At 55.8% G+C, this 27,605-nt stretch overlaps 2 protein-coding genes across 3 annotated transcripts in view; one reads left to right on the top strand and one right to left on the bottom strand.

Moving 5' to 3' along the window:
- Positions 1-1,171: 1,171 nt before the first annotated feature.
- On the bottom strand, positions 1,172-9,273 carry NKX2-2 (NK2 homeobox 2). 2 transcript variants are annotated; one of them, XM_050315509.1, is made up of 3 exons: positions 9,098-9,273; positions 2,411-3,154; positions 1,172-2,020 (listed from the first exon to the last, which is right to left on the bottom strand). In XM_050315509.1, exons 2-3 carry the CDS (start codon positions 2,664-2,666, stop codon positions 1,461-1,463), a joined length of 816 nt encoding a protein of 271 aa, XP_050171466.1. In that variant the 5' UTR covers positions 2,667-3,154; positions 9,098-9,273; the 3' UTR covers positions 1,172-1,460. The 2 variants fall into 2 exon arrangements, with proteins under 2 accessions (XP_050171466.1, XP_050171465.1); XM_050315508.1 differs by lacking the exon at positions 9,098-9,273 and having other exon boundaries at positions 2,411-3,288.
- PAX1 (paired box 1) overlaps positions 5,513-27,605 on the top strand; it is a 39,668-nt gene continuing 17,575 nt past the window's right edge. Inside the window, exon 1 of the mRNA XM_050314399.1 lies at positions 5,513-5,665. Coding sequence (XP_050170356.1) covers positions 5,513-5,665 — 153 coding nt within the window. The remainder of the gene's footprint in view (positions 5,666-27,605) is intronic.

Below are 27,605 nucleotides of genomic sequence, written 5' to 3' on the forward strand. Positions count from 1 at the left end.
CCCAACCCGCTCCGAGCCGGGGCTGCGCCTGCCCGGTCCCGGTCCCCGTTACACCCCGGCCGAGCTGCCCAGCCCCGCCTCGCCTCTCCTCTCCCCTTTCCCCCTTCCTCCGTTTTTTTTTTTTTTTTGAGGGGGGTTCTTCCGTTGTTAACCCTTTCCCCCGCCCTGCCTGGGCCGCCGGCGCATCCCCGAGGGCTGACCCCGAAGTTACCGCGCTCCCCGCCGTTCGCAGGGCCCTCAGCCCGGGGAAGGGGCGCCGAGTGATGCTGGTACCCAAACCCCAGCAGCACCAGGGGTGGCACTGGGGTGTAGAAAGGCACAATTACCGGTAGAAAATGTGAAAATATAAATTCTTCCCGCTCCCGTTTTTCGCCAGAGGGCTAAAGCCGACTGACCCTCCCAAAAAAGCCGCTTTCCCCAGGGGAAAAAAAAAAAAAAAAAAAAAAGAGAGAGGGAGAGAAGTTGGGCTGCTGGAGGGGTCTGCGTGGGGCCCTGCTCGGCCGTGTCTCCGGTGGGGGCCCGGCTGGCCCCACGCAGGGCTGAGCCAGGCGATGCAGGGAGGCGGCGGCGGCCGCAACGAGAAATCGAACAAAACCGTTCCGTCGTTGTTATCGGTTCCTTCTCTATTATTTTTTCTTGAAATACAGCTTTTTAAAAAAAAAAAAATCGAATCCGTATTAAATCGCGGAGAGCCCGGGCTGCCGCACAACCGGCCGCTCTCCGGGCAGGGAGGGTTCCGCCGTCCGCGGCTCCTTCTCCTCTGCTCGGGAATAGTTGAGACAAGCCCCAAAATAGGAGAGAGCGAACTGACCGCCCCGGTCGCGGCTCACGGCAGCGACAACCACAACGAGGTGTAAAAACGGCCCCGTTCGTAGTTGTCGGGGCCGCAAATCGTGCACGAAGGGGAGCGATGAGCTCCCCGTTCTGGGGTGCCCCGCTCGGCGGCCGCACCCCGTTCCTCACAAAATCACAGGAGCAGCGGGGGGGTTTTATTCTTTATTTTTTTTTTTTTAATTCTGACGATCTCCCCCCCCCGTTCCTCTTTTATTTTAGTTGTAGGTAGACAGGACCACTCTGAATGGCGCAAAAAATTTCTGTAAACAATGACGCACAAAAAACACCTCCCCTCCCTTCCCCCCCGCCTCCCCCCGAAATGAAACCGAACCCCCCCCAAAAAAATGGAGGGGAAAAGAAACGGCAGAGGGAAAAAAACCATAATAATAATAATAATAGCAATAATAATAATAATAGCAATAATAATAATAATAATAGCGTTTCCCTCTCCATTCCTTCCCCCACAGTTTCGATTTTATTTTTGGAGCATCAGTCTGTCTCCTCCTCTCTCTCTCTTTATTATTTTTGTTTTCTCCTCCTTGTTTTTTTTTTGTTTTATTTTTTTTTTCTGGGTGTGTGTGCGTGTAGGGGAAGCGTGTGCGGGTGTGCGCGCTCCCCGGCAGCCTTCACCAAGTCCACTGCTGAGCCTGTACCAAATGGTGTGCTGTGGGGTACTGGGGGTTGCTGGTCGCGCTGTACTGGGCGTTGTATTGCATATGCTGGAGAGACTGGGCGCTATAGGCGGAGAAGGGGATTCCCGTCTGGAAAGTCGCGGCTGCCAAGTCCTGAGCTTTGAGCGTGTGGCAGGGTTTGCCGTCCCTGACTAAGACCGGCACGGCCACCCGCCGCGGGGAGGGAAGAGGAGTCACTTCCATACCTTTCTCGGCCCGGGCCCGCTTCATCTTGTAGCGGTGGTTCTGGAACCAGATCTTCACCTGGGTGGGGGTGAGGCGGATCAGGCTGGCCAGGTGCTCCCGCTCGGGCGCCGACAGGTACCGCTGCTGCCGGAACCGCCGCTCCAGCTCGTAGGTCTGCGCCTTGGAGAAGAGCACCCTCCTCTTCCTCTTCTTCCCCGCGTCCCCGCCGCCCGCCGCTTCCTTCTCGTTGTCGGGCGACTCGTCGGCCGACGGCTCCGGTGACTTGGCCGAGGGGTCCTGGCCGCCGCCGCCGGCCGCCAGCCCGTGCACTGCGGACAGCCGGTGCTCGATCAGCGGGGAACGGGCCGGGGGGGCTCCCTCCGCCACCCCCTGCACCCCTCCCGCCGCCCTCGCGTCCCTCCCGCCGCACCCCGCATCTCTCCCGGCCGGGGCGGGGATGGAGGCACCGGCCGGGGCGCAGCCAGCACTGGAGAGACACAAATCCTCCCCCCCATCCACCCTTCATCGTCCCCCACCGCCCCCAACACCCGCCCCGCCGCCGAGGGCAGCTGGAAGCGAGGCTGCCCCGTCCGTGGGGGGCACGGAGGAACCGGCCGGGGCGAGCGGCAACCCCCCCATCCACCCTGCATCCACCCCCCATCACTCCTCACGGCCCCCCATGGCCTCCGGTACCCCCTGCCCCGTCCCCCGGCACTCACGGGAGTACTGGATGCCCTCGGCGCTCGCCAGCCAGCGCGTGTAGGGATTATCGCTGTTATCATAGAAAGGGCTCTTCAAAGGCAGCGTCGGAACAGTGTCCAAGGGGGTTTGTCCCAAAACTCCCGCTTTCCTGGGCGGCTCGGGCGCCTCGCTCTCCTCCTCGCCGCCCTCCGCCGAGCCGTCCTCATCGTTGGTGTCGGGGAGGTCCAAAATGTCCTTCACCGAGAAGCCCGTCTTTGTGTTGGTCAGAGACATGTTCCGGCCAAATTTCGGCTGGGAAAGTTGGAGCCGCAGCTCGGCCGAGCCGCCGTGTCACGGGTGGGCACGTACACGCGGAGCGGCGACAGCGACAGCGTGCAGGGACACGGGAGGGGGGGGTGGCACGCGTGGAGACGGGAAAAAAAATAGAATAATATAGATTTATAGAAAAATAAGCGGAGGGGGCTGTGCGAGAGAAGCAGCCGCAGCGACGGGTCTCTGCGGTGATGGTTGTTCTGCCACGGGGGAAAATTCCGAGAGCGGGAGCAGCAGCTGGCTTCGGGAATAGTTTGTAACTCCAGGGGGAAAGGGGGAACAGACGCCAAAAAAAAAAAAAAAAAAAAAAAAAAAAAAGGAAAAAAAAAAAAAAAAAAAGATCACTTCTGGATCTTGTTCAGCCGCGCCGAACCCGCGCCTGCCGCTGGAAGATCCCGAGCCATTGCTGGAGCGAGGAGTCCATATAAGGCTGGTCCCCACACATGAACCTGCCGAGAGGAGGGAGAAAAAAAACCTACATTAAACCCAGGAAAGGTTGGCCACGTGTGGGCGGGTCTTGGAAGTCAAGTGGATGAAGACAGTGTTTGCAGATGTGAAATTGCGGGTTTTGGGCGAGCTCCGAGCTTCCACCATTGGTGATGAGTGGTATAACGTGTCAGTTAATTACCGGCGTGGGGAGGGCCCTTCGCGCGGGTGTGTGCGCGTGTGGCAGCGGGAGGGAGGGAGGGAAGGAGGGGGCGACTTCCCTTCTTTTTTTTAAGGACAGTATTTACATACAAAGAGCTTCGCACCAGCCCGACACTCCTCGCACTCCAAAGTGTGTTTTGCACCGATGTTTTCTTCCGAGCGAGGGGCAAAAAAAGAAAAAAATAAAGTCTTGGGAGGGGGTGGTGGTGGTGTGCTGGAGGCTGTTCCCGCACACACACCCCCCGCGCAGCCTTTCCGCGCGGGGACGCGCTCCCGGCCCCGCGCGGGACCGAGGCGGCTCAGATGGCAAGAGCCCAACTTATCTAACCCGCCTAGGTCAATATTTTGGTTGGGGCTTAGGGATGAGCGCTGGAAATTAAACAGCGAGTAATTGATTCTAGTTTGCTCCGAAATTAAGCGAACTGGCAAAATGCGATCGTCAGGCGCGACCCGCGGAGATCCGGGAGGTGATTATTGGGGAGGGGGTGTGTTTATTTGAAGAGGTCTCATTGATTTTGCCTCCTTCTTCCAAGGGAATAAATCCAGCCCGTTTGGATAATTCGATGGGCTGGAGCCCGATGGACTCTCATATATGACTGATTTTTTTCCTCTTTGCTGTATTTTTCCTTTTTTTTTTTTTTTTTTTTTTTTTTCACGACCACGGCACGGAAGGAGGGGGCAAAGAAAGGGTTCCTTCCCCAAAGGAAGGCCGGCCCCCCAGGTGTCACGCACACAGCACCCCTCCCCGCACTCGGCTCCGGCCCCGCAGGGGAGCCCCGCAGCATCCCAGGCCTCGGGTCGTGGCGGAGCGGCCGTGGGGGCTCCCCCTCCCCTTCGCGGGGTGCAGGACCCCCCGCCCCCTCCCACAAGTTCTATCTGTCTGCCACCAACTTTTATTTTCGTTTTCTTTCTTCTCTCCTTTCCTGCACCCTCCGAGGAGCCTTGGTTGTGCGCACCCTCGCTGGGCACGGCCCAGACTGCCTTCCTTTTCCCCGTCTCCTTCCTTCCCCTTCCATCCCTTTCCCTTTCCTTTTCCCTTTCTCTTTCCCTTTTCCTTTTTCCCTGTCCCTGTCCCTGTCCCTGTCCCTTCCCCGAACCGCTCCGGGACGGGCCCGTGTGCGGGGGTGATGGAGATGTGCGGGGTGGGTGGGTGGGGATTTGTATAATCTGGGAAGGGGCTTCCCACCACCCCCCTCATTTCTGGGAAAGAAAAGTTGCCCGAGTCTCCCCTCCGGGGCGAAGGAGCCGTAACGCGGCTCGCCGTGGTGGGAAGACGGTCCCTCAGTCATCCTCCTCTGCGCCCATCAATGGATTCGCACCTTCCCCTCCTCTCCCTCGCCGCTCCCCCCGTCTTTCCTCCCCCAGCCCCCAGCCTGCCTCCCATAAAGTATGTGATGTGGCTGACAATGCCCAGGGATTTCCCCCCCTCCTTTTTTTTTTTTTTTTTTTTTTTAAGCGAGCCCCTGCGCGCATCCTGGGTGGTCGGCCCCGCGCAAACACAAATACAACCCGACGGCTAAGCTGAGGACAATGTCCGCAATGTAGACAAATGTCCGGCTCCTGTTGGAACCCTTTGTCTCGGCGCAGTTTTTGCATTTATTTCAGTGGCGAAATAATACGTGATTGACGCCCTCTTTCAGCGCGCCCTAACTGTTGGGAATAAATCTGAGGTTGTTCCTAGTTGTCATGGTATTCAACCGCACTCAATGGCTATCTCTTCATCCATTGCGGAGTCCTCCTCGATATCGAGGGAACCCCTTCGGGCGAGCCACCCCCGCCCCGCTTCCTTCCCCTTCCCCGCGCACTGCGAAAATATAGCGAATTCCCAGCAAATCTTGGGGTTACCGATGGATTTATTCAGGCCCCCGGAGCGGGGAGGGCGGCTCGGATGGGACAGGATGGGTTTTAATTCCACAGGATAGGGAAAAAAGAGCAGGGATAAATAACAGTGACAATCGCGATAGCGGCGGGACGGAGAACCCCGACAGAAGCCAAGCGCGGGGAGGGACAGGCAGAGCATCCCCGGGGCTGCGCGGGCCGGACTTTAAATAATGGTGATAGTATTAATAACGATAATAATGATTAAAAACTCCCCCTCCGAACCCGAACAGACGCGCGAACCCCACGACACGGGCAGAGCGCCCCGCAGACCCCGCGCGATGCGGGGCCCGAGGGCGATGGGAGCGGGAGATGCCCACGGGAGCAGAGGTCGGTCACAGCCCCGGGGGTCGCGGCCCCCCCTCCACGCGCGGACATCGCTGCGCACCGAGGGAGCGTCCCGGGCCTCCGTGACGTCACCGGAGGGGTCTGACGTAAGAGCCCTTTGACGTCAGGGGGGGTCTCGGGGCCGGGGCGCAGCCCCCACAGCCCCCACAACCTCCGCACCCACAGCTGTGCTGCGCGGGGGAAAATCCCGACGGCGGCCCAGTGGCTGTCGCGATAGAGCCAGGGGGGTGTCCCCTGCCACCCTTAATGCCTTCTCCCCCCAGTCCCCGCCGGCCGCACACCCCGCGCCCGCCCGGCTGCTCCCACGCGTGGGGGGGGTGCTCCAGCGCTGGGGAGAGAGGTGGCGGGGCAGACGTGGCTCGGGGGTGCCCTCCCGCCCCTCTCCCGAGGGGGTCACCCCGGCCGGGCTGGTGGCACCAGCCCACGGGAGGCCGCGGTGCGGGAACACGGGCTGAGTGGCGGCACGCGGGGACAAGTGGCTCTGCCCACGGGGGCTGTTTCCCTGTCTGCGCTCCCGGGTAGCTCCGACACCCGCCGCTCGGCCCCGAGCCCCACAAGCTGCGTGGGGAGAGGCCTCTCCACCCCACGGGCGGCGCGCGTGGGGTCAGTGGCGTTACCTCTTGTTTTTATACTTTGTAAGAGAGGGGAAGCGACCATCGGCGCGGATGCGAGAGGGACAGAGGCAACTACCCTGCCCCGCTCACGCGTGGGTTCAGCCACTGCGAACCCGCAGGGCGCGCAGGTGACACGGGTGGCAGAGGGCGACCGAGCGGGTCTCGCCACGCCACGGAAGGCCCGTGGGTTGTGTTTTTAAGCGGTTTCGTCGCGTTTCTCCTCCCGGCCGCGGCCTGAGGGTCCCGCTCCTCGCACAGCGCCGGGGCTCCCCCTCTGCTTTTAGCCACCCACGCCCCAACTCCATTTCCTTCCCCACCGGGTGACATCCTACACGTGTATTATATATAATACAACATAATGTGTACTGTTATAAGATATAATAATATCTAATCTCTATACGAACGAGGGGAAGGGTGTCTGGCGGGAGCCTGCCGCTCTCCCTCTCCTCCCTGCCCGCACCGACCCTGCACCGCAGCTCCGGTACCGGCCGAGAAGGGGGTCAATTTATCCTTTGATGAGCCCAAAGGTGCGAGATATTGTTTTTCCTCCCCTCCAGCCCACGGACAAACAAACAAACCGAGCGGGGCTGCACCTTGCCGCTCGGCCCGGATTAGCGGAGCCCACACAAAGCCTTTGTTAGGGGACAGGTTGATTTTATCTCTTAGCATGAGATCCACTTGGAATGAATGGGGAAAGGGAAGAGCGGCCCATGTCCTGATAATTGTTCTGAGGAGCTTCACCTCGGGAGCACCCCTGTAAGTAACATCCTCTTTGTTTTAAAGTGTGGCGGGGGAAAGGAGAGCCGCGACATTAGAGGGGACAGCTTTTCTTGGCGACTTAAAGGAAAAAAAAACAAACAGAAACAACAACAAAAAACCCCCACGATTTTAAAAAAGAGTAAAACGATTGCTGTGTAATCACCCCCCAATCCCACCCCGCGCTCCTCTCGGAGAGGTTTAAATCGCATTTTCCAGCCTGAAGCGGGGATGCTGCTGCTCGGCGGCAGCCCCGGCTCGGAGGGAACCGGCCACGCCAGGCCGTGGGAAAGGCGGCGGGCACGGAACCCACGCCACGGGAATGCCTTCCACACCGGCAGCCCTACCGGGGACGGAGGGAGCGCAAAAAAATCGTATTTCCCAAAATCAAGGGGAACCAGAACCCTCTGAATCCTCCGGCGCTTTCAGGAACTTAATTGTAACGGAGTTTCTGCGGGGTGAAATTCCCGTCTCTTTCCCAGGCTGGAAAAATGGCATTAACAAAGGCGTTAAGGATGTTTTGGGGGGAAAGGGAAAGAGAAAGGAAAAAAAAGAAAAAGAAAGGAAAAGGGGGGAAAGGGTGGAAGATCCCCCCGCACGCAGAAAGGGAGCAGCATCAGCCTTCCCTATGGAAGCTGCAGGGAAAGTCCCCGCAGCCCCCCAAAATCCCGGCGCTGGCCTGCCTTTCTCCAGCAGACAATTAATTCTTCTCCAGGACATAGGAATCTAAATGAGCTTCCCTATTCTCACGATTACTCTATCTCCTTCCCCCCGAAGCTTCAAAGGCGGAGAAATCCTTCCAATTCACCGATATTGCTTATAAATCTGTAGATCTGGGTCTGCCCCGCAGCCAACCTCCCGAGGTGGCGAATTGTCATAGAAATTGGGATTTTCCCCCGCTCCCTGGGGGCTGGCGGGGTTATGGCAGAGCCGGAGGGCACATGTTAGGGCTTTGATAAATGCACTTTAATGAGATTTTGGAAATTATTGCCCATAGTGATGGAGGCAGTGGGGTACGGCCGTGCGGGCAGGCACAAAGCCGGGAGCCCGCAGCCCCCGACCCACATATTTGTCTTATTTAATTTCCCCTCTTCGTCCCGGGGGGATCTGTAAGCCCGGCCCGGGGCTCCCTTCCCCTTCTAGTCTGTTATAAATTGGTTTATTTGTCGGACAAACGGGGGTCTCCCCCCTTCGAAGCCCCCCGGCTCTGTCCGCCCCCGTCTCTAATGATTAAACGTGTCCCAACGAGATTAAGCTTTGTCAGAAATGGGGTTTTTCTCCTCGGGAAGGAAATCCCGACCCATTCGCCCGCGGGCGATGGGAGCGCGGGGGATTTACTCTCTTATCTGGATTCACTTCCCACACCCGCAAGCCCAACGCGGAGGGCTCAGCGTCCAGGTAGCAGTGGGTGCGTGTCGCGAGTGGGGGGGTTGCGGACCCGCGGGAAGACTCAGAGGAAGACTCCCGTGCCTTGCGCAGCTTGGGGGGGTGTCAGGGTCTGGGTGAGGGAGGGTCCACCCGGGGGGTCTCGACTCAGATAGTCGGGGCCGAGTCAGGAGCACACGCGCGGCGTGGGCAGAGAAGCGAAGGGGTGAAGGAGGAGGGGGCAGCACCGGGGCCGGGGCCGTTCCCGGTCATTCCCGGTCCTCTGGCGTACTCTGCCGTCGCAGCCGAGAAGTGTCCCGCCACCGGGGCGTTGGGGGGGGCCACCCCGGGCTCCCCCTCCCCGCGCTGTTCCCCGGCCCCGCGCCCACCCGTGGCCGTGTCGGAGCCGCGCCGTCGGGGCCGGGGGACGCGTCCCCTCAGCGCTCAGCATCACCTTCCACCTCCGCGGCCGGTGCCCCACGGAAGCCCCCGCAAAGCCCCTTCCCACCTGCTGCTCCCGATCCCCGGATGGCCCCTCTTCCCCGGCGGCCCCGGGGCTCACCTGGCCGGGGTCTCCAGGCTGGGGGTCTCTCTCTTCCTGCCGGGGCTCACCTGGCCGGGGGTCCCTATACGGTGGAGTCCATCCCTTCCCACCCGCGGTTCACCTGGCCAGGGGTCCCCAGGCGGTGATGTCCCCCCGCTCCGCTCTCGGGGCTTACCTGGACAGGGGTCCCTGTGCGGGAGGGTCTCCCCGGCGCCCCCCGCTCCCCTGTGGATGCTCACCTGGGTGGGGGTCCCGAGGCGGGGGGGTCCCTAGGCGGGGGGGTTCGGTCGGCGGCCCCCCGCCTCCCGCATTGTCTCCGTCGTGTGCCGGGGCCGCTCCTTCTCCCTCCGACCTCACATCCCCCGCGCTGTTTGCTCCCCTCCCCGGCGGCTGGCGCGGGGCGGAACACCGGCCATATGCTCCGCGGCCATAAATTGGGAATAAGCGCAAACACGCCGGTTCCTGGGTGGCTCTTTTAAGGCTGAGCCGGCCCCTCTCTCCCCCCGGGGGGCAGAGCCCTCCCCCCGGCCCCCCTTCCCCAAAGGAGCCTCTGTGTGCGGCGCGGGGGCTCCGGCCCCCCCCGGGCTGCCCCTCGCCCACCGCCCCGCTCCTTCGCACCCCCCTCCCGGGCCGGCTCGGCCGCTCCGCAGCCCGCTCGCCCTGCGCGAATCGCTCGGTAGCCAAGGCGCTGTAAACCCAAACAGCCAGATGTGGCACGTTATTTATGTGTGAAAGCTCGTTTACATTAGATATGCTGATCCGAGCGCTGATAGCGGGGGTTTGCGGGAGATTAGAGCTGCGCTGCCAGAGCCCGCTCCAGCTGCAGCCCCCTCCCCTGTCCCTCCTTGGTCATTTTTGGTCCTTTTTGCTTTTTAACGTAATTTATTTTTTTTTAATTTATTTTTTTCAAGGAAGAGGAAGAAAAGGTGATGGAGTAGGGGAAGAAGAGTGGTGCTGTCCAGTTTCCCTGAAGCCAGGGATGAAGAGTGGTCACAGACTCCTAGAATATCCTGACTGGGAAGGGACTCCCGAGGATTGTCAAGTCCAGCTCCTGGCTCGGCACAGGACAACCCCCAAAATCACCCCATGTGCCTGAGAGCACTGTCCAAACACTTCCCGAGCTCGGTGCTGTGGACCCTTGCCTGCAGCACCTGGCTGCAAGAGGCTCCTGCCAAAGGTATGACACCTCTGTCATTACTGAGTATGGAGAGGTTCCAGCTGGCCAGAAGGGCTTCCTGGGCACCCCATCCTTGTAGCCCATCTCCCTCCCAAAGGGCTTTGTGGAACCCTTTCCCTTGTCTCTCCAGGATGATGCACAAGGTCTTGTTGAAGGGGCATCACTGGTGCCAGGGGGAAGGTGACAGGGACCCTTCTCCACCTCACCTCACCTGGACCCTCTGCACCACCTGCCCTGTTTCTGGAAAGACCTTGGACTCCTCTGTGAAAGTCCCAGGGCCCAGGACAGATATCTCTTAGTGAAACACCCCAGTCACAGGCGGCTCGAGCAGAGCTGCCCGCAGATAAAGTGATTGATCCTCACACCAATCAATAAAGATCTTGTTCCGAGCAATTAATAACTTCACCAGGCTTGTTTTGTTTGGATAAGGAAGTGCCCAGATTACTGAATGAGGCGGTGCAATTGTGGGAGTAAATAATCCTGTTGTCCGCATCAAAATACAAATTAAATAATTTGTATTTTCATACTTGTTTGTTTATGTAAATAATCTTTGGTTTCATACCTGCGAGGCCTGTGCTCTCACAACCAGAAATCCAGTGTGGGTGCCCAGGATGTCTCACTCCATCCCCAGTTCCTAATTTATTAATAACCCCATTTTTATTGGTTATTTATTTTTTGAGGATGTTTTGGCACGTGTGTGCCACCATCCCCTGGAACTGCTGAAAACAATCCACCAGGCCAGGGAGAGAGCAAAGTAGATGATGCGGCCTTGGTTCATGCAGGCTTGGGAATTACGTCCCAAACTGTCCTGTGTGGAATCTCTTGGAGGTGCTGGTGTGCAAGGTGGGCGGTCTGGACCCCAGTTTGGGGAGGTTGGGATGGGCTCCACCTCATCATGGAGTGGTTATTTCCAAGTGTCTGCAGTCACAGCCTCGACTTCTCTCGTGCAGAGTCCGCTGGCACCTCTTTGTGTCCCAGGCTCAGGAGGGGACTGGGAGCTCTGGCCTTGGAATGCTCAGGTAGGACAGAACAAACCAGAGATTCCCTGGCTGAAGGGATGCATTTCCACTTTTCATACGCAGTCCTTTCGCTAAAGTGAAGGAATTCAGAGTGCCCAGGAGGACCCTCTGCCCTGGAGAGGAGGAGAGCTCAGGAAGGTGGCACAGGGTTTGGGATGAGCAGGAACTGAAGTCTGGGATGAGCTGCTCCTTGTTCCAGTCTGGTTTTCAGAATGACACCCAGTCCACCACCTCAGTCCCCAGGGAATGGGATGGACACTGCTGGGGGAGCCGGGATGAGGGGATGGTGCAGCACACCCACCCTCACTTTACACCCCCCCTGCACCCTGCCTCGGGTGACGGGTGTGTTTGAGGAGCTGGGGGACCTTTGCTGCCGCAGGGCCCGCCATGTGCACACCTGGGGTGACAGATGGCCCTGGGCTGTCCCCGGGCTGAGCACACAGCGCAATCTGCTGCAGCAACGCCCGCTCGGGACGGGCTCACTCCTGTTCCCAGCAGCTGGAACAGGGGAGGGAAGGATGAAACCTGTGGAGAGGTAGATGTGAGTTACCCCTTTCAGCCAGGTTTTCATTTGGGAGTGGGCATCCACCCCTCATTTTGAAAAGGCATAATTTAATTTCATTGCATTTATTTTTTCTCCCTCTTTTCCCGGGGATTGCAATGTGGAGGAGTGGGAGAAGGTGTTGGTGGGAGCTGGTGGGGCACAGAGGCTGGGGTGGGGGCCTGATGGGACACAGCAACCCCAGGTCACGGTACCAGTGCTTGGACACTGACCCTTGCCCAAGGGAGGCTGCCTGGGCTGCTGGGGAGCTGAGGGACCCTGTGACAGCAGAGCTTTGGGGACATCCTGGGGATGGCATGGGCTGGTCCTGCCCTCACATGCCTGGCAGAGCAGGGGACATTTCCTGGTGTTTCCAAGTGAAGGTCCATGTTCCTGAGGAAGCAAGGGGAGAGGGAGGGATGTGCCCCAGCGATACGTTCCCACTCAGACTGATTTTCTTCTCCCCTCTTGCCCATCCACCTCCCCATCCCCACAGCTAACCTTGGTCCTTCTGTGTGCACCCAGCTTTTGGAGTGGCATTTTGGCACCATGATGCGGGACTCAGAGTCCCCCTGGAAGCTGCTCTGGATGGATTTAGCTCTCAGCGTCCTGCCATGAAAAGCAGGTACCCTCCACCTGCTCCAGCTCACCCGCCTCCACTCACATCTGTGCACTATGAGTTTTGCCCAGGACAGTTCGTCCAACTTCCCTAATTCCTGCAGGGGAAAACAGACCACCTGGAGTGCATGGGAAGAGCTGAGCAGGTTGGGAAAAAAAAAAAAAAAAAGGGAAACCCAAGGGAAAGGAAGTGACAGCGATGCTGTGAAGGCCGGGAGCCCGTGGGGACGGCGCAGATAAGCAGCGCCGGTGGCGTATCGCGGGCGCCACATCAATCACACGTCCATCTCCCGGCGCATGGACCCTGGCGCGGCAGGAGCGGCGGGAACGCAGCGCTGGAATCACTGTCAGCACGGATCAGCCAGGCTGTTGGTGGGAATGCTGCTGACACCATCAGGCTGGTGTTGAGGGGGGGATTGTAGGGTTGGAATCGCCCCTTCCAGTGACCTCCCAGGGAGTGACCGGGGGGATCTGACCCAGCGTCATCCCCATGATCCCCAGACAGGACTACAGGGATACAGGGGAGGTTCAGGTTGGATGTTGGGAAAAGGTTCTTCCCCCAGAGGGTGGTTGGGCACTTGAACAGGTTCCCCAGGGCAAGGAGTGTTTGGACAATGCTCTCATGGACATGGTGGGATTACTGGGCCCAGGAGTTGGACTCCATGATCCTCATGAGTCCCTTCCTCAAGCTCAGGATATTCTGTGATTCCATGATACTCCGGGAGCTCGGGGAGCTGAAGCAAAGTGCTGCTTGGCTCATTTTTCCTCTGTTTTCCTCTCTTTTCAGCTGGACTTGCCCATCACTAATGACATTGTCTGGGCTTCCATAGGGAAACCTTGGCACCGGTGGAAGCCATAGCAACGCCCTGATGAGGAACCCGGTCGGAGCAGGTCAACTGCCATGCGCTCCAAGGGCATTCCTGGGAAAACCCTGGCATGCTCAAAGTGACAGAGTGGTGGAGAATACTGCAAGGGTTGCGCAAACTTGGGCTGGGAGAGGGTGTACTTCCCAGGTTCTTTCACTTCTGTGGGAATGGGATTTCAGTCTGGTGATGAGGAGAGTGGAGCTCTGTCCCCAGTGGAACGTGGCAGTTCTTGTGAGGCCTGTCCTGGTGGGAGGAGGGACAAAGCCCATTCCCAGGGTCTCTGTGCCTTGAAACCCAATGGTGGCACCTGTGCTCCGAGGGAAATTCCTGCCACAGCCTTTCAGCCAGGAAAAGGGGAACGTGAGGATGACGGTGATGAAGCAGAACGGCCATGGCTGCTACTGTGGAAGTGGGACATCAGCCTGTGGGGAAGATGTGGACCAGGGACAGGGAAGAGGGAGCAAGGGGGCTCTGAGCAGGAGTTTGCACAACCAGGACCACCTGAGGGACCTCCCCTGGGAGCGAGTGTCCAGGTGACCAGGTGTCCCTCGTCAGGGCCCTCCTTGCCTTCAGGTGCCAAACGAGGCCACCCACCCCTCCCTCGCCCCCTGCCCACCCATTCGCCCCCTCAGAGGTACAAAAGCCCTGCCTGGGCCCTGCTCCTGCTCTGGTGCCCTGGCTGTCCCTCCCTGGCAGATGCTGACGCCCGAGGCAGGTGAGCAGAAGGCTGGGGAAGGTGGCAGGGCTGTTACACATTAACTGTGGCACCGGCTGCTCTTTCCTGCTGTCTCTACCCAGCCCTCTCCCGGGGACCTTGGTGAGGTGGCTCTGGCTAATGTGTAATCCCAGGCACTCTGCTCCTTCCCACCAGGATGTCCCAGTAGCTAGGCTGGCTCGGGGAGGTGCTGTGTGCTGGGAAGGGTGTTTGATGTTCTTGATCTTTATGGATAAATGTTTCCCCAGTGCCCCTGAACGCTTCCTTGTGGGCACAAAGCATTCCTGGGGAGCTCCTGCAGCACAGCCAGCTTGCACAGGGGCTGTTTTCCTGCTGGAACAGGGGGAATGTTTTTGGGAGGAATGGCAAGTACTGAGCTGCTGGAGCGGGGAATGGTGTGGAGAGCTTGTGCCGCTCCCTTGGGATGCTGAGGCTGAGGGTGCTGTGTGCTCACTGGCACCCACTGGCACCAACAGCTACTGCTCAGCACGGGCCCTGCCACAGGGATGACTGAACACGTATGAGGATTGGTTCTTTTCCTGGGTGTAACTGTGGCTTTTGTAGCTGTTGAAATGCCTTTAGTGATTTGCACCTTTTTTTACCTACCAAGACCTGAATTTCTGGGATTTCAAGCCCAGGTAGCAGTAGGAGAAGCCAGTGGCTGGCAGGTGTGGGCTAGGGGATGAGTGTTGATGTGTTCTTTCTGTGTTTGAAAGAAAGATGAGCACATTTTGGCTGGGTTACCCCCCCCCCTTTTTTTTTTTTTTTTTTAATTAAAGTGAGTATTTATGTTTGATAATGACTCTCAAGGGTTTGTTTTTTCCTCTTAGTACCACTAAGTAAACTCTTTGGCTTATGAGATAGTGCTGCACACTCCATTTGTTGCAATAGTAGGTCACATTATGTACTAATCAGGATGCTAAATACTGTCTGTAATCCAAAGTTTTCCATCAAAGGGAAAGACCTGAGTGAACAGCCGACTCAAGTAATGAATATCAGGAGGGTTCTGCTCTTCAAAGGCAGAGAAAAAGTTGATTCTTTTTAAGATAAAAGCCTGATGTTTTAAAAAAATAATTGGAAGTAAACCTGAAAGATTTCCTTATCACAAAATGTTGTTCACAGCAACAGCAGTGAACGATTTCCTCCCCCACGGCAGGCTGGGGGCTCCAAAAGCCCCAGTTTGAGTGAGAGGCAGAGAGGAGTTAAACTGCTGTTAGCAGAAATTGGCTGGATCTGGGATTTTCCAGGATCTCGGGTGCCTTTAAGATGCTCCTGAGTGGGTGTGTGTGGAGGGGCTGGTTTCTGCCTTTGCTGGGAGGGGAGTGGCTTTGGCAAATCTGGCTCCATCCCCAGGGCTTACCAAAATTCGCTGTAGCTACTTGGGGATGGAGAGGGGAAACTGGGCATTACATCCTAATTCTACTGCCATGGAAGCAAAGAAAACCAGCAGGCAGGTCTTTTAAAAATGAGGAGAGTGATGGGAGAAAAAGCCCCACAACCACTCTGAGCTACACAAGAGCAATTCTTGTGGATGCCCATCCCTGGAAGTGCTCAGGGTCTGTCTGGTCTTGTGGAAGGTGTCCCTGCCCATGGCAGGGGGTGGAATTGGATGAGCTTTAAGGTCCCTTCCATGAATTCTGCTCCAGTCCTCTCCAAAGTCCCAGCTCCTCCATGGGATGCAGGTGAGCTGATCAGGTTTCTCACTGGGGCTTTAGCTGAATGCTGAAAAATAAGAGGGCTGTGGTGTAGGCAGGGAGATTCCTGGGCTTTTTCTCATCTTACTGAACTAGTCTGGGATTTTTTCCCTCCCACTCTCAGGTAACACTCAAACGTAGTGGAACGAAACCCAACGAGCTTGGAGTCCCTTTTGTGTTTTGCCTCTGTAATCTCTGGGTTTATTTAAACGTTCTCCTGGCAGTTATTTCCTGAGACTCCCTTTTCATGTTGAACATCTACTGTTGAATAACTCCTCAGACACTGTAATTTCAGGATCAACAGTGATGCTGACAATAGAGAACAAATTACATCGTGAGGCACAGGAAAACCAGCCCGCAGCCCCAGCTTTATTCTGCTGCTCAGGGAGCGTGTGTGCATCCCTAATCCAAATTAATACACAGATCAACTTTCACTCGGGCTGCTCTTGCTCAGATTTTTACAAAAGGCACAAGCACATGGTCACACTGAACAACTGGGAGTGCCGAGGGACTTGTAACCCGTGGAAAACCTGAGATTTCAGGAGTATAAAGCAGAGGGTCTCTGGGAAAAGGGGGCGATTCAGGAAGTAGCAAAAAATGATTAGGGTTCCTGAGGCCCAGGACTGAAAATCAGGCTCTCTGGTTCCCATTCCTTCAGGCTGGAGCTGCTGGTGGCTTCCACTGAACTTGTGAGTGGAGGGAGGTCTGTAGGCATCAGAATCGATGGATAAGGAGCGTGGTTTTCCTTGGTTATAAAGCTGATCCGTGGTCAGGGCTGCTTAGGAGGTGTTCCATCTGCTGTGTCTCTACTGGGAGCATCCTGTGGGATGTAGGGGCTTGTTTGGGGAGTTCTCTGTCTGTCACCAGGCTGTCACCAAACTCATTAACATGATGAGGATCATTATTTTAAAGAATGAATCACAAAAACCTCCCAAAACCCAGGGAGAGGCCTCGCCTCCCTCTGTGGGCACAGTCCAGGCTTGCCTGTGCTCACCATTCCAGTGCTCAGAGCTGCTGGCTGAGGCACAGAGCTCCCAAATTGGCCTCTTTTGTCTTGCAACACCCACCTTTTGGGGGCTGTAGTGCTGGGGGAGCCTGGCTGTTTGCCCCCAACCCCTCTGCCCCGTTATGGAGAGGTGCCCTATGATGTGGTGAGGTTTCCAAGCAGAGCTCCAGGTAAGCAGCAGGTTTCTTTGGAGCAGCAGCACATTGCTTGTGTGCACGGGGCTCCTTTCAGCTCACTGCAGCCTTTGGGGCTGTTAATCATTATTCACCAAGGCAGGAGCCTGTCTGGAGCCAGGCAAGCTGCAGGAAGAGATGACAGCTCAATGAAAGAGGTTCAATGACTCGTTCTTCATGTTCTGGACACCTGGAATATTTTCCTTGAACTTTCTGTATTCAGTCAAAAGCCCTGCATTATTTTCTGAAGGACATCAGAGATAATTTTATTCATAACAGAACAAATTCTGTGACTGTCTGTAAAAGAATAAATGAAGAGACTTAACACAGCAGAGGATGTGGAACGTGTCACAACTGCGGCGTTTCATTGAATATGCAGCATGTCTTTCTCAACTTAAGTGAATTGAAGAGCTTTAAATATATTCACCAACTCTTGTAACTACAAAAAAAAAAGCAAAGCAAGTGCATTACTGGGGTGGCAGGTGTCAAGTGACTTGGCATTTTAACATTTTCATTATGCTCGGGGAGAGTAAACAGAGAAGCGAGCCAAGGTTTTCTCCCTACAAATTGCATTTAGGTTTCTAAACGGTTCGTGGTGAACCCGAAGCCAGCACGAAACTCCGGGGGATGGAAACAGAGAGCAGCAGGAAACTGCCGGGGTTTTGTTCGCTGGGTGACAAGTGTGCAGATGGATTTGTCACAGCTCAAGTTTTCCTGTCCCCTCCCCAGCCCCTGCCAAAGGGAAGGCTGATCCCAGCGCCCAAAGCCCCTGGCTTTGGAAAGCTCCTGTGGGAGGGCTCCCAGCTCCTGGGGGCCTCCTGGTGACTCTGTGCTCTTGGGGAATGTAGCAGCAAAAGGCTGAAATCCCGATGGATTGGCCCGGGTGGCACAGAGGGGCAGTGCCGGTGGGATGGAGGCCTCAGTAGGGCGGGGGAACCGCCGCGTGTTGGGCCATCAGTGAAGGCACGGCATTGTGGATGAGCCTGGGGTAACACCTGCATTCCTGTGGTGACTGGGAAGCACTGGGCAGTAGGAGAGGCTTGGGGAAAGGGGGTCATTCTGGAGGCAAATGTGTGGTGATGCTCCCAAATAATTCAACAGGCAGTGTCTTTCCTGGTGCCACAGGGAGATGGTGATGCGGTGACTGCAGAGCTGCAGCGGGTTGGTGCTGGCACACTGGGGCCAGAGGCTGCTGATGGTCACCCCTGCACTCACCTTGCTGGCACTGGAGCTTTATCCATGTGAAGGAAGGCTTCGTGTGCTTAAAAAACACTGCTCAGAGTTTCAGGGGTCCGTTCCTTCAAAGCCCAAATCCTAGAGCCATCCAGCACCCCCTGCCTGCCTGGCTCCCGTGGTGCTGCTGACCCAACCTTGGAATGAACACCCACTGCCATCCCCGGTGCCAGGGCGTGCTGTTCCCTGTTCCCAGCTCCCGTGGCGCCGGTGGGATGAATCGCTCGGAGCACCCACGGCACAAAGCGCCGGCTCCTTTGTGGCTCCCTGGCTCGGGAGCTCTCCGCGTGTGCTGCAGGCTGAAGTGGCTCTTGGGCTGTTTAAAGGTTGAGTGCTGCTGCTGCAAATGACGGGAGGCAGATTCGGTTAAATAAACACAGGGGCTTAGAAATAAATTGAAGGTTACGTGAAGAGCGGGCTCGGAATATAATGTTGTCAGACACGGCGTGCCCGCCTGAACGCGGCCCTGCAGCCATGGCACTCCCAAACGGGCTCTGGCACGTCCCCTGCCAGTCCCTGATGTGGGGAAGGGGAAGTCTGGGGGGCTCGGATGTGGGAGGAGGAGGATGGGTGCCAGGAAAGCAGGAGCCAGCCTGTTGAGGCTGAAGGAAACCTGCAGTGGTCCTGCTGCCTGTTCATTACTGCAGGTTTGATTGTGTCCCTCTAGTGCACCCACACGGGCTCTGGCAGGGTGCTGTGGTGCCACAGAGGCTTTATAAAGCTCTGCTCTTCCTTAATGGCTCACGACCCTGTTTTATTGCCTGGCAGATTGGGGTGAATTCCAGCTGCTCTCTGCGCGGCAGAGGCGGCGCACTCGGATTTAATTCTTGACCCCTTATAAACAGGTATTTGTCCTGGGGTTGCTTTTGTGGTGCAGTAACGGTTTTGATTTGGAGAAGGCTTTCTGGGGGCACTGGAGTCTGGTCTCGTTTTGTGCCCATCACTCTTTAATTGCCACTGGTGCCCTGGCTGATGAAGTGTGCGCTGAGGTCTCGGCAGTTCAGGTCCCTTTGGCAGGAAACCAGCACTTTGGTCAAGACCAGACTCCAGAAGCGGCTGCAGTGCAGGGAAAGGGAAATTGTCTTGGAAGTTTGGGGTTTTCTTTCCATCTGAAGTTCCTAAAACGCTCCTGTGTGGTGTAAGCATGTGCTGCTCTGTTGGAGCCAAGTGCAGGGCTGTGCTTCTGCCTGCCCTGTGCCACACCGTGATGGGTTTTGGATTTGCCAAGGCTTGGGAATGCTGGTGTGACCCCAGGGCCCCGCTGTGCTGGAGTGGGGCAGCTCTGGCCAAGGGGAATGATTGCCTTTACCTAACCCCCAAAACTGTTCCTGGTAATTGCCTCTCAGTGGCTGCCAAGTGTCTGCTCAGATGGCTCAGCTGAACCAGCTTCTTATTCCAGAAGGCCACAGAATCATACTTGAGGCTTATTGATCCCATTTGTTGGAACCCCCAGAACACATATCTAGTTTTAGAGCCTCATTTGTTGCATTTTTGCTGTGAGATTCTTGTGTGATCTCTACTCTGTTTGAATGGGGGAGAAAAATGGCTGTTTGTAGTGGAAAAACTGAAATAGGAGCATTCAGAGGGCACCTAAAGGGGAGTGCAGAGAAATCTGTTGCAGTTTATGAGTTATGTTTGAAGCAGAACTTGCTATTTCTGAGGATTTTCTGTTACTGCTTTGGGCACCAGTGGGTTGGAAAGTGAATGTACAAAGCCAAGGGGGGCTGTAAAATGCTGTGAGGGTCCTCTGAGCACCCCCTCTGCCAGCAGGAAAGGAGGGACCTGACTGTCACTGTGGGATTCCTTGTGTCCTCTGAGGGATAAAACTGGGGAGCTGCTCGGGGTTGCTAAAAATCTGACTGAAGGAGAAGGTTGGATGGGCTTTGGAGCAACCTGGTCTAGTGAAAGGTGTCCCTGCCTGTGGCAGGGGGCTGCAATGAGGTGACTTTTAGGGTCTCTCCCCACTCAAATCCCTCTGGGAAGCTGTGACAAGAAGCTTTTTGGTTCAGGGAGGGAAGGCCAGGGCTGGGGATGAGGCAGCAGAAGGTGGATGGGACAAGAGGGATGAGGGAGAGGAAGGAATAGGAGGATGAGGGAAGAGAAAAAGGAAAGAGAAAGGAGCAACCACACCAGAGGAGGCAATGCTGGCACAACTTGTCTGTGCACTGCCAAGTGCCTGTTACTGGTCTGGGACCAGCTGGCCCTATCCCTGTCATTGCTGTGGCACGGACTGGGAGACAAAAGCTCTGCCTGGGTCAGCCTTGTTGGCTCTTTACCCCTTCCATGTTGGCACTGCCCAGAGCAGGACCTGCCCCCGGGAAGGTGCCAGGAGCATCTGCTCCCCCCCAACCCCGACACCGGCATTGGTGACACCCCGGGTTTTCCAGCGCGGGTGGAGCGGAGCCACCGGACCTGGGGAAGGGCCCCTGCAGGGTGGGGAGCAGGGAACCCCAGCACCCCCTCTCCGGGCGCGGGGCCCTGGTGCGGGGCCGTGGATGCCGCGATCTGCGCTGACACCGTGTGGCCGCTCCCCGCATCTCGCCCCGGCCGCGGCGGCAAAGCGGATTTGGAGAGAACCATCCCTGGATCCCTCCCCAGGTCACCTCAGAGCAGGGAAATGTCCCCGAGAGAAGGGACAGCGGGAGGGGTGGAGGCAGGACAGAGCTCCCTTCTCCAGCTCCCCTGCAGCTGTGCTGCCAACCTGGAGCCCTGCATGCCTCAAAACGGGCCGGGTTTGGGCATTTGTGATGGTTGACAGTGAGCAGCATTCAGGCTTTTTTTTGAATGGTCTTAAACTAACCTTGGTTTAAAAGTAAAAGAGGGTCGATTCAGATAAGATGTTAGAAGAAATTCTTCCCTGCGGGGTTGGTGAGGCCCTGGCACAGGTTGCCCAGAGAAGCTGTGGCTGCCCCTGGATCCCTGGAAGTGTCCAAGGCCAGGCTGGATGAGGCTTGGGGCAGCCTGGGCTGGTGGAAGGTGTCCCTGCCTGTGGCAGAGGGGTTGGAACAAGGCAGGTTTTATAGGTCCCTTTCAACCCAAAGCATTCTGTGGTTTCCCAGAAAGGCCTGCTTGGATCACCGATATTTGTTTCCCCTGTTCTCGAAAGGCAGCTGATTTTTGGGAGGACAAGGCCCTTTTATCTCCGGTTTCGGCGGGCACGAGGCTCTGGAGAGGAACCATGCCTAATGTATTCAGCGACATGTACTCTTAGAAAAAGCTCTTTCTCCTTAGTCCCTTCCAGTCACAAGGACCTGGCACAGTAGAGCCCGGCTCTGCCTGTTTTGGGGCTGGAGGAGCTGAGCAGAGCTGCAGCCTTGGGGTGCAGGTGGATGGGGCTGGAGGCAGCGACACAGGCAGTGGGTGAGCCAGCCTGCTGCCAAAATACACCCCTTGCTTTCCCCGGGGGCAGAATGAGGTTACCCCTTACTGCTACAGCACAAACACGTTGGTGAAGGGAGGGAGACCTTTATCCAGCCCTCACCAACGGGGCAGAAAACGTCTCCAGGATAAATATCCCCTCGCTCCGAGCAACGCCAGGAGCCTGCGAAGGCGCTCGCTGTGTTGGGAGGGTGTCTGTGCTCCCCGGGCCCCGGGACAGGCAGAGAGCAGCGCTAAAGGAAGATTTAGAGCTCAGGAAAGAGCCCCCAACAATAGACAATGGAGCCATTTAAGGGACAACAAACAACTTTATGCCCTGTGAGTTTGTCCCATTGAAGTCACGGGGTGAGGCGGCGGCGGAGGGGAATGAATGGGTGTTTTACTCTCCGTTTCAAGGGAGCCAGGGTTTTACCCGCTGCACGGCCACTTCAGATGCTCTGGCATTTATTTTTTGTTCACAGGATCGGGGTCGGAGAAAGAATGGGGACAAAAGCATCGCATTTGCTGTCAAAAAAGGAAGGAAGGGAGAAAAAGGGCTTTAAAATAAGGCGCAGATGGGAAAATATGGATATTCCGGTGAAGAAAGCCAAGCAGAAAGGGACTGAACCTCTCCCAGAAAGGGCACTGAGACTAGTCTGGAGTGGAGAGCTGGAGTACCCCATTTTCCAGGGCATTGATGGCTGAGAGGGGATGTGATGGGGTCAGGAAGCTGAAATCTGTGCCCTCAGGAGATTTGGGGATATCTGTACCTCAGGCACCCCTGGATTAGGAGCTGGAGCAAATCCTGCAGCTGTGGGTGGATAAAGCCTGGTAGCACAAGCAAGGGCAGGAAGTTTGGGTTGGAAGTGTGAGGGGAGCTCCTGTTCCCTCTCTGTGTTGTTCTGCCTCCAGCCCAGCTGGGCTGTGGTAACAGCTTCGTGCAGGAGCAATAACGAGGTGACACAGAGACAGATCCTTCTGGAGACAGGAAAAATTAGGAAACGATTCCTTCTCCTGTTAATTCTGCCCCTGGCTGCCAGATGGAACAGGGCTGTGCTCTCTCTGTGGTACTGAGAGGTGCCTGTGCTCCTGGGCTTTGTTGTATTCTCTGGGAATGAGCTGTGAGAATTGGAGAGCCTACAGGAAAGTTAAAGGGTTTTCCTGGAGTTTAGGAAGTTTAAAAATAGAAATAATTTGAGAGAAATAAATAAAAACACCCAATCAACCCAACCAAAATTGAGCAAGAGCAGCAGTAGGAAGGGAGAGCTGGATGCAGGGTATCTGGAGGGGGGGATGTGCTGGATAGGAATGTGCTGCCTGGCTCTGCTTCCTTTGGAGTTTGGCTTTGTGAGGACTCCAGCCCAGTTTTGGGTGCTGTAGGGCTGAGTTTGTTTCCAAAAATAATTTCTGTTATTTCTTCTTTAATAATTCTTTTAATTCTTCTGAGCAGTCGTGGCCCAGGGATCGTTGCTCCCAGGTGACCAGCGATGGCAAAACCTTTGATGCTCGTGAGCATCAAACTCCACTTCTTCCCTTTCCCCACTCCTGGTGTCTGTGGGATCCGGAGAAGGCACTACCATTGCTCCCTGTGGGCTGGTCCTGCGTGGCAGAGGGATGATTCAGGGATGCTCCACGATCCTGCCAGCCCTGGAGCTGCCCCTCTGGCAGCTGCTCCGTGTGCGGGGTTAATGAGCGCAATTAATAGTGAATGCTGTAATTGCAGACATTTACTGGGACACTTTATGATTATTGTTTCCATCTGCAGTTGTGCCCAACGCTCGGGTGTCCCTTTATTAAAGGAAATAAAGCTGTAATTAGTCACTGTCTCATCCCAGTGCTGGCAGCAGACCTGCAGCAGCTCACGGTGGACCGAGGGGTTCCTTGGCAGATCCTGTCACTCATTCCCTCACTCACCGCCCAGGTTGGGGTGGCCTTTGGGGTCCCTGATGGATTTTGGAGCCAAGACCGAGCTGATGGGATTGAGAGGGAAATGTGCTCTAGGCAGGGCTGGCAGGTTGTGCACACCAGTGTGGGCACCCCCAGCAAACAAAGCCTCAGCAGCCCTCTGGGAGCAGCTCTGCTCCCACGGGAACACGGCAGGGGAGCTCTCTTTCAAGTGAAATTAGTGCCCAGATTGTCTAAGTGTAGTCATCCTACGCTGTGTTCTGCGATAGGAAGATGTGTCTGAGAGTTTCATCTCTGCTCTGGGTGACACCATTCATACAAGTTTATCTCTCTTATGGATTTGAAGCTTTTTTCAGATACATATCAAAGACCTTTCCTTTCTTCCAACGTGAATAATATATGCTGGTGCAGCTTCTAATAAATCATCTCTGTTCCCTGTGCCATGTGGAGGGAGCAGGGCTGCTTTAAGGACAGACATCTGCATTTCAGGCCACAGAGACCGTGGTAAAACCACCTTCTACCCCCCTTCTGGCAGGATCACTGGCTCAGTGCCTGAGTCAGGAGATGCCCAAGGAAGCCTAATCCACGCTTTCCTCCATGCTTGCAGGTCCATCCTTCACCCTTGGGATCTTCCTTGCAGGGGCTCATCAGAACAGCACCCCTGGGAGCAACTGACCCACCCCATCGCCCAGAGCACGTCCATCCACGCCCCAATTTGACTTACACAGGAGGTTCTCCAAGGAAAAACCCGCTGTGTTATAAGGTGTGACAGCATTCTCTTTAAAATCAATTATTTGGAGTTGATAGAGTGTGTTTTCCATCACCTGGTGTGCCGTAGCCAGTGCATCTGGCGATTTAAAGGAGTCTTCCCTTTTTTTTTTTTTTATTTCACCTTGGCGTGTCTTTTATCAGAAATCATTTTGAAACTTTTTAATTTATGGGCTTTTATTGCAATACTCAATTCATCCTGAGTAGTCTATTATTAAGTGTTCTCGAGGCTCTTATTGTCCTTTATCGGAGGATTGTATCTCTGTGCAATTCATCTGTAGTCATTCTTCAGAGGCAAAATCTTTCATATTAGGTTTCTTTCATCACTCGATGACAACTCTTGAATACATCATTATTCAGCAGCGGGTTTTGGAAATTATAATCATTAGGCAATTTTTCATATAATCTGATTTTATAAACTGTTTCTTTTTATTATCTTTTGATGGAAAACAGTAAATGCATCTGTCTGGTTTGATCCTCTCTGATAACAGTAATAGAAAAACTAAGTAAGGACATCTTATTGAGGGAGCAGCCAGGCTGCATGTCTCGTGTGCACAGATCCAAAGGTTATTTCTTGTGAGGCAGAACTTGCTGCTCCAACTGGAGCCACGCTCTGAGCACAGATTCCCAATGGCAACACCCCCACACCTCGTGCACCCCTCAATTGACTTTTGGGGTGATGCAATGGCATTTATACAGTTAAAAGGGGGCAGGGTGGGGAAAGAGTAGGAAGGAGGAAAGGAAAATCCCACTGATGTTTGCAAGGTTTTTTGGGAATTAGTGTCTCCTTTCTCCTCCCCAGCCAGGTAAGGGAGATGCACCTTATGTGATGTGGGATCCCCAGCAGTGATGTTGCTTCCTTTTTAAGAAACTTGTGCTTCTGCTTTATAAATATGGAAAATCAAATCCCCACATTTCTTTTCTTCTCTCTTCAGAAACTTGGGAGGGGCAGCCAAGGCTCCCTGTGGCTGGAAGAGGGGGGAATAAAGCAAATGTGCTGCTTCATCACTCCCCTACTCCTGGACCGTGCGGGACCGGTGGAGTCAAGAAGCCTGAGATCCATCACGGCTTCAGACCTGGCTGCCTGATTTTGGGCCTTCTCCCAAGGGCTTAGAAAGGTCACCCAGACCCAGACATGGCTCTGCCACCTGGAGAAAGGCACCTGCCTCTGGGATGAGCCTGCTCAAGGTAGGTTGGGGCTGGTGCCTCCCAGTGTGTGGCCTTTTCACCACCCTTTTTAAAAACAGCCCAGACTCACTCAGAATCAGGCAGGGGGAGGAGGCTGGATGACCATGTGGCCCTGGGCTTTGGCAGCCTCTCTCCTGCCCATCCTGATGGTCAGGGAAACATCCAGGGGTCACTAACCCTGTCCCTTTGCCCTCCTGTGGCTGTGTCTGCAGCACCTCCCTCACTTCCATCTCCCAGAGCTGAGAGGGACCCGGTGTGACAGGGACCTCTGGAAAACAGGGTGCAGATTCCCAGGTGGCTTTTTTGTTCTATACTGAAGTCTCTGTCTGGAAACATGACTGAGGAGCAGGGATGGAACGACAGCTGCCAGTGCACTGTGGTCACCCCTTCTCCTTAGCCGGGAGGGAAGCACCCTCTGCTCTTTCAGCCCCCACAGAAGGTGGGGGGAATGCTGGAAATTTCAGTGCAATCCCCCCTCTCCTCTCCCCTCCCCAAAACCCAGGAGCTGTGTGAGCATTCCCAGTGCTCGAGCCCGGTGGAGGGAGGGAGGGAGGGAGGGAGGGAAGGAGGGAGGCTTGATGTCTTATTTAGCTCGGTCGTAACCAGCCTTCAGTGACATGAGCCAATAAAACATTGTTGATTCAAAGCTTAGTTCATGAAGCCTCTAATCCCGCGGCAGATAGCAAACAGATAACAGGGACACTCTAATTTTCTGTAGTTTATTCGAGAAGACAGAGGGAGATAATGCACCGCAGGGCAAATACACGTTATTGCTTTAAACACAAAAATAAATCCCCGCTCATTTGGAAACGCTGAAGAGGTGTTTCCCTGCGCGGGACTTATCTGGGGGGCTCCTGGGTGTAATGGCTTTATTGGGCAGCTTCCCTGCCGGCGGAGGGACAGGAAGATGGAGATTGCCATCTCCTGGCACGTTGCGATGCTGCAGCAGCGCTGGTGGGAGCAGCGTCCTTGCAGGGCCGCAGGAGCACTGACATCCCACCCCTCCGTGCTCTGGGAGGCCTCAGGGTCCTTCTCCCGTGTTTTTTTTTTTTTTCTTCCCAGACTGACACAAGTGGTCGTTCCGACCGGCTCCGGTCCTGGAGGGGGCTGTGCAGGCAGCGGGTGGAGATGGTACCGTGTGGGGGACACTGATTCCCTGAAATGGAGATTTGGGGAGCTCCCGGGGTGTGAGCATCGCCCAGGGCACAACGGGAGGAGGCTGCTCCTCTCTGGGACAGCAGATTTAGGGCCTAGGGCCGCCCCTGAGCTGCAGGATAAACGCTGTGGCTGTGGCCTGGAGGGCTCGTGCTTTAGCGCCTGACACCATCCCTGGCCTCACGGTGACAGGTTTGGTCACTGTCCCTGTCCCTTGGAGGGGATGTCGGTGGGACCGAAGGGGACGAGCCAAGGCCCCGGCCAGGTGCTGGGCTGGAACCCTGCAGCAGCAAAGCTGGGCTCTGGGGGTGGGTTTGGGTGCTGCCTGCACACCCGGAGGTTGTTCCAGCTCCTCTCTGCAGATGGGCCGAACCAGGGCAAATATTTGCCATGTGGCACTTCTGTGTGTGTTGGCAAGGACACAGGTACAGCAGCAGCCATGTCCCCAGGGGTGGCACGTCTGGTTTCCTACGGCTTCTGCCGCTCTGTGGGATTTGCCGCAGCAGGATCCTGGCTGGCACGATGTGCCAGAGGAGGGTGGTGCTGCTGTCACTGCTCAGGGTCCTCGAGGGGCCGCCCTGCAGGCTCTGCTCGGGGGGTTTGGTGGCAGGGAACAGCTGTAGCTGTTCGGAGCAGGGAACAGCACTGCAGGCGCCCTGTGGCCAGCTCTGTCCCCGAGCCAGAGAAGGGTTTCCCGTCCCGCGATGGGGGATCTGGGATAAGGCATCCCCGGTACCCGGCACCTCTGGGAAGCGGCACTAGAGGGAGCCGCAGGCGGCCCCTCCGGGCTGGCAGCCCAGTGCTGCCTCCTCTCAGCCTTTTTTCTCCCTCTTTTCCCACTTCAGGAGACTTTCCAGTGGATTCTGACACCGGCTCGCTGTGCCCTGACCTGCTCCGGAGCTGTGGGGAAGACACAACCTGCCTCACGTTGGTAACCAGCCCAAAGCCTCTCCCCCAAAAACTCACCCCAACCCCGACCTCCTTTTCACCCGAGGAATTGGGTTTTGAGAACAATTTACTTTCCTCCCCCCCACCTTATTTTAAATATTTGAAACCTTGCCAAAAATGCACGTGTGGGGGTGGGGGTAGTGCTGACAATCCTTAAATGTTTCTAATTTTTGCCAAAGAAACCCCGGTGAACTTTATCTCCATTCCTGAATTTCAAACCTTTACGTTTCTAAAAATGATGACTGATAAGATAAAGGCACCTCCTTCACCTCTCTGCTGCTCCATTTCCCCTTAAATCCAGGAACACTGAAAAAAAAATTAATCGAAATATCTGTACTTTTACATTCCCAAATATTGACATCTATTTTTTTTTTCTCAGAGGTT

Source organism: Myiozetetes cayanensis, unplaced genomic scaffold, assembly GCF_022539395.1.
Source record: "Myiozetetes cayanensis isolate MyiCay16 unplaced genomic scaffold, myiCay2020 scf2-11, whole genome shotgun sequence".
Lineage (NCBI taxonomy): Eukaryota > Metazoa > Chordata > Aves > Passeriformes > Tyrannidae > Myiozetetes > Myiozetetes cayanensis.

Bases quoted from the DNA above. Each gene is read 5' to 3' on its own strand.
- NKX2-2 (XM_050315509.1), bottom strand. From the start codon at position 2,666: ATGTCTCTGACCAACACAAAGACGGGCTTCTCGGTGAAGGACATTTTG. The intron at 2,021-2,410 runs GTGAGTGCCGGG...GGCTGTCCGCAG, and splicing joins CGAGGGCATCCAGTACTCCC to TGCACGGGCTGGCGGCCGGC.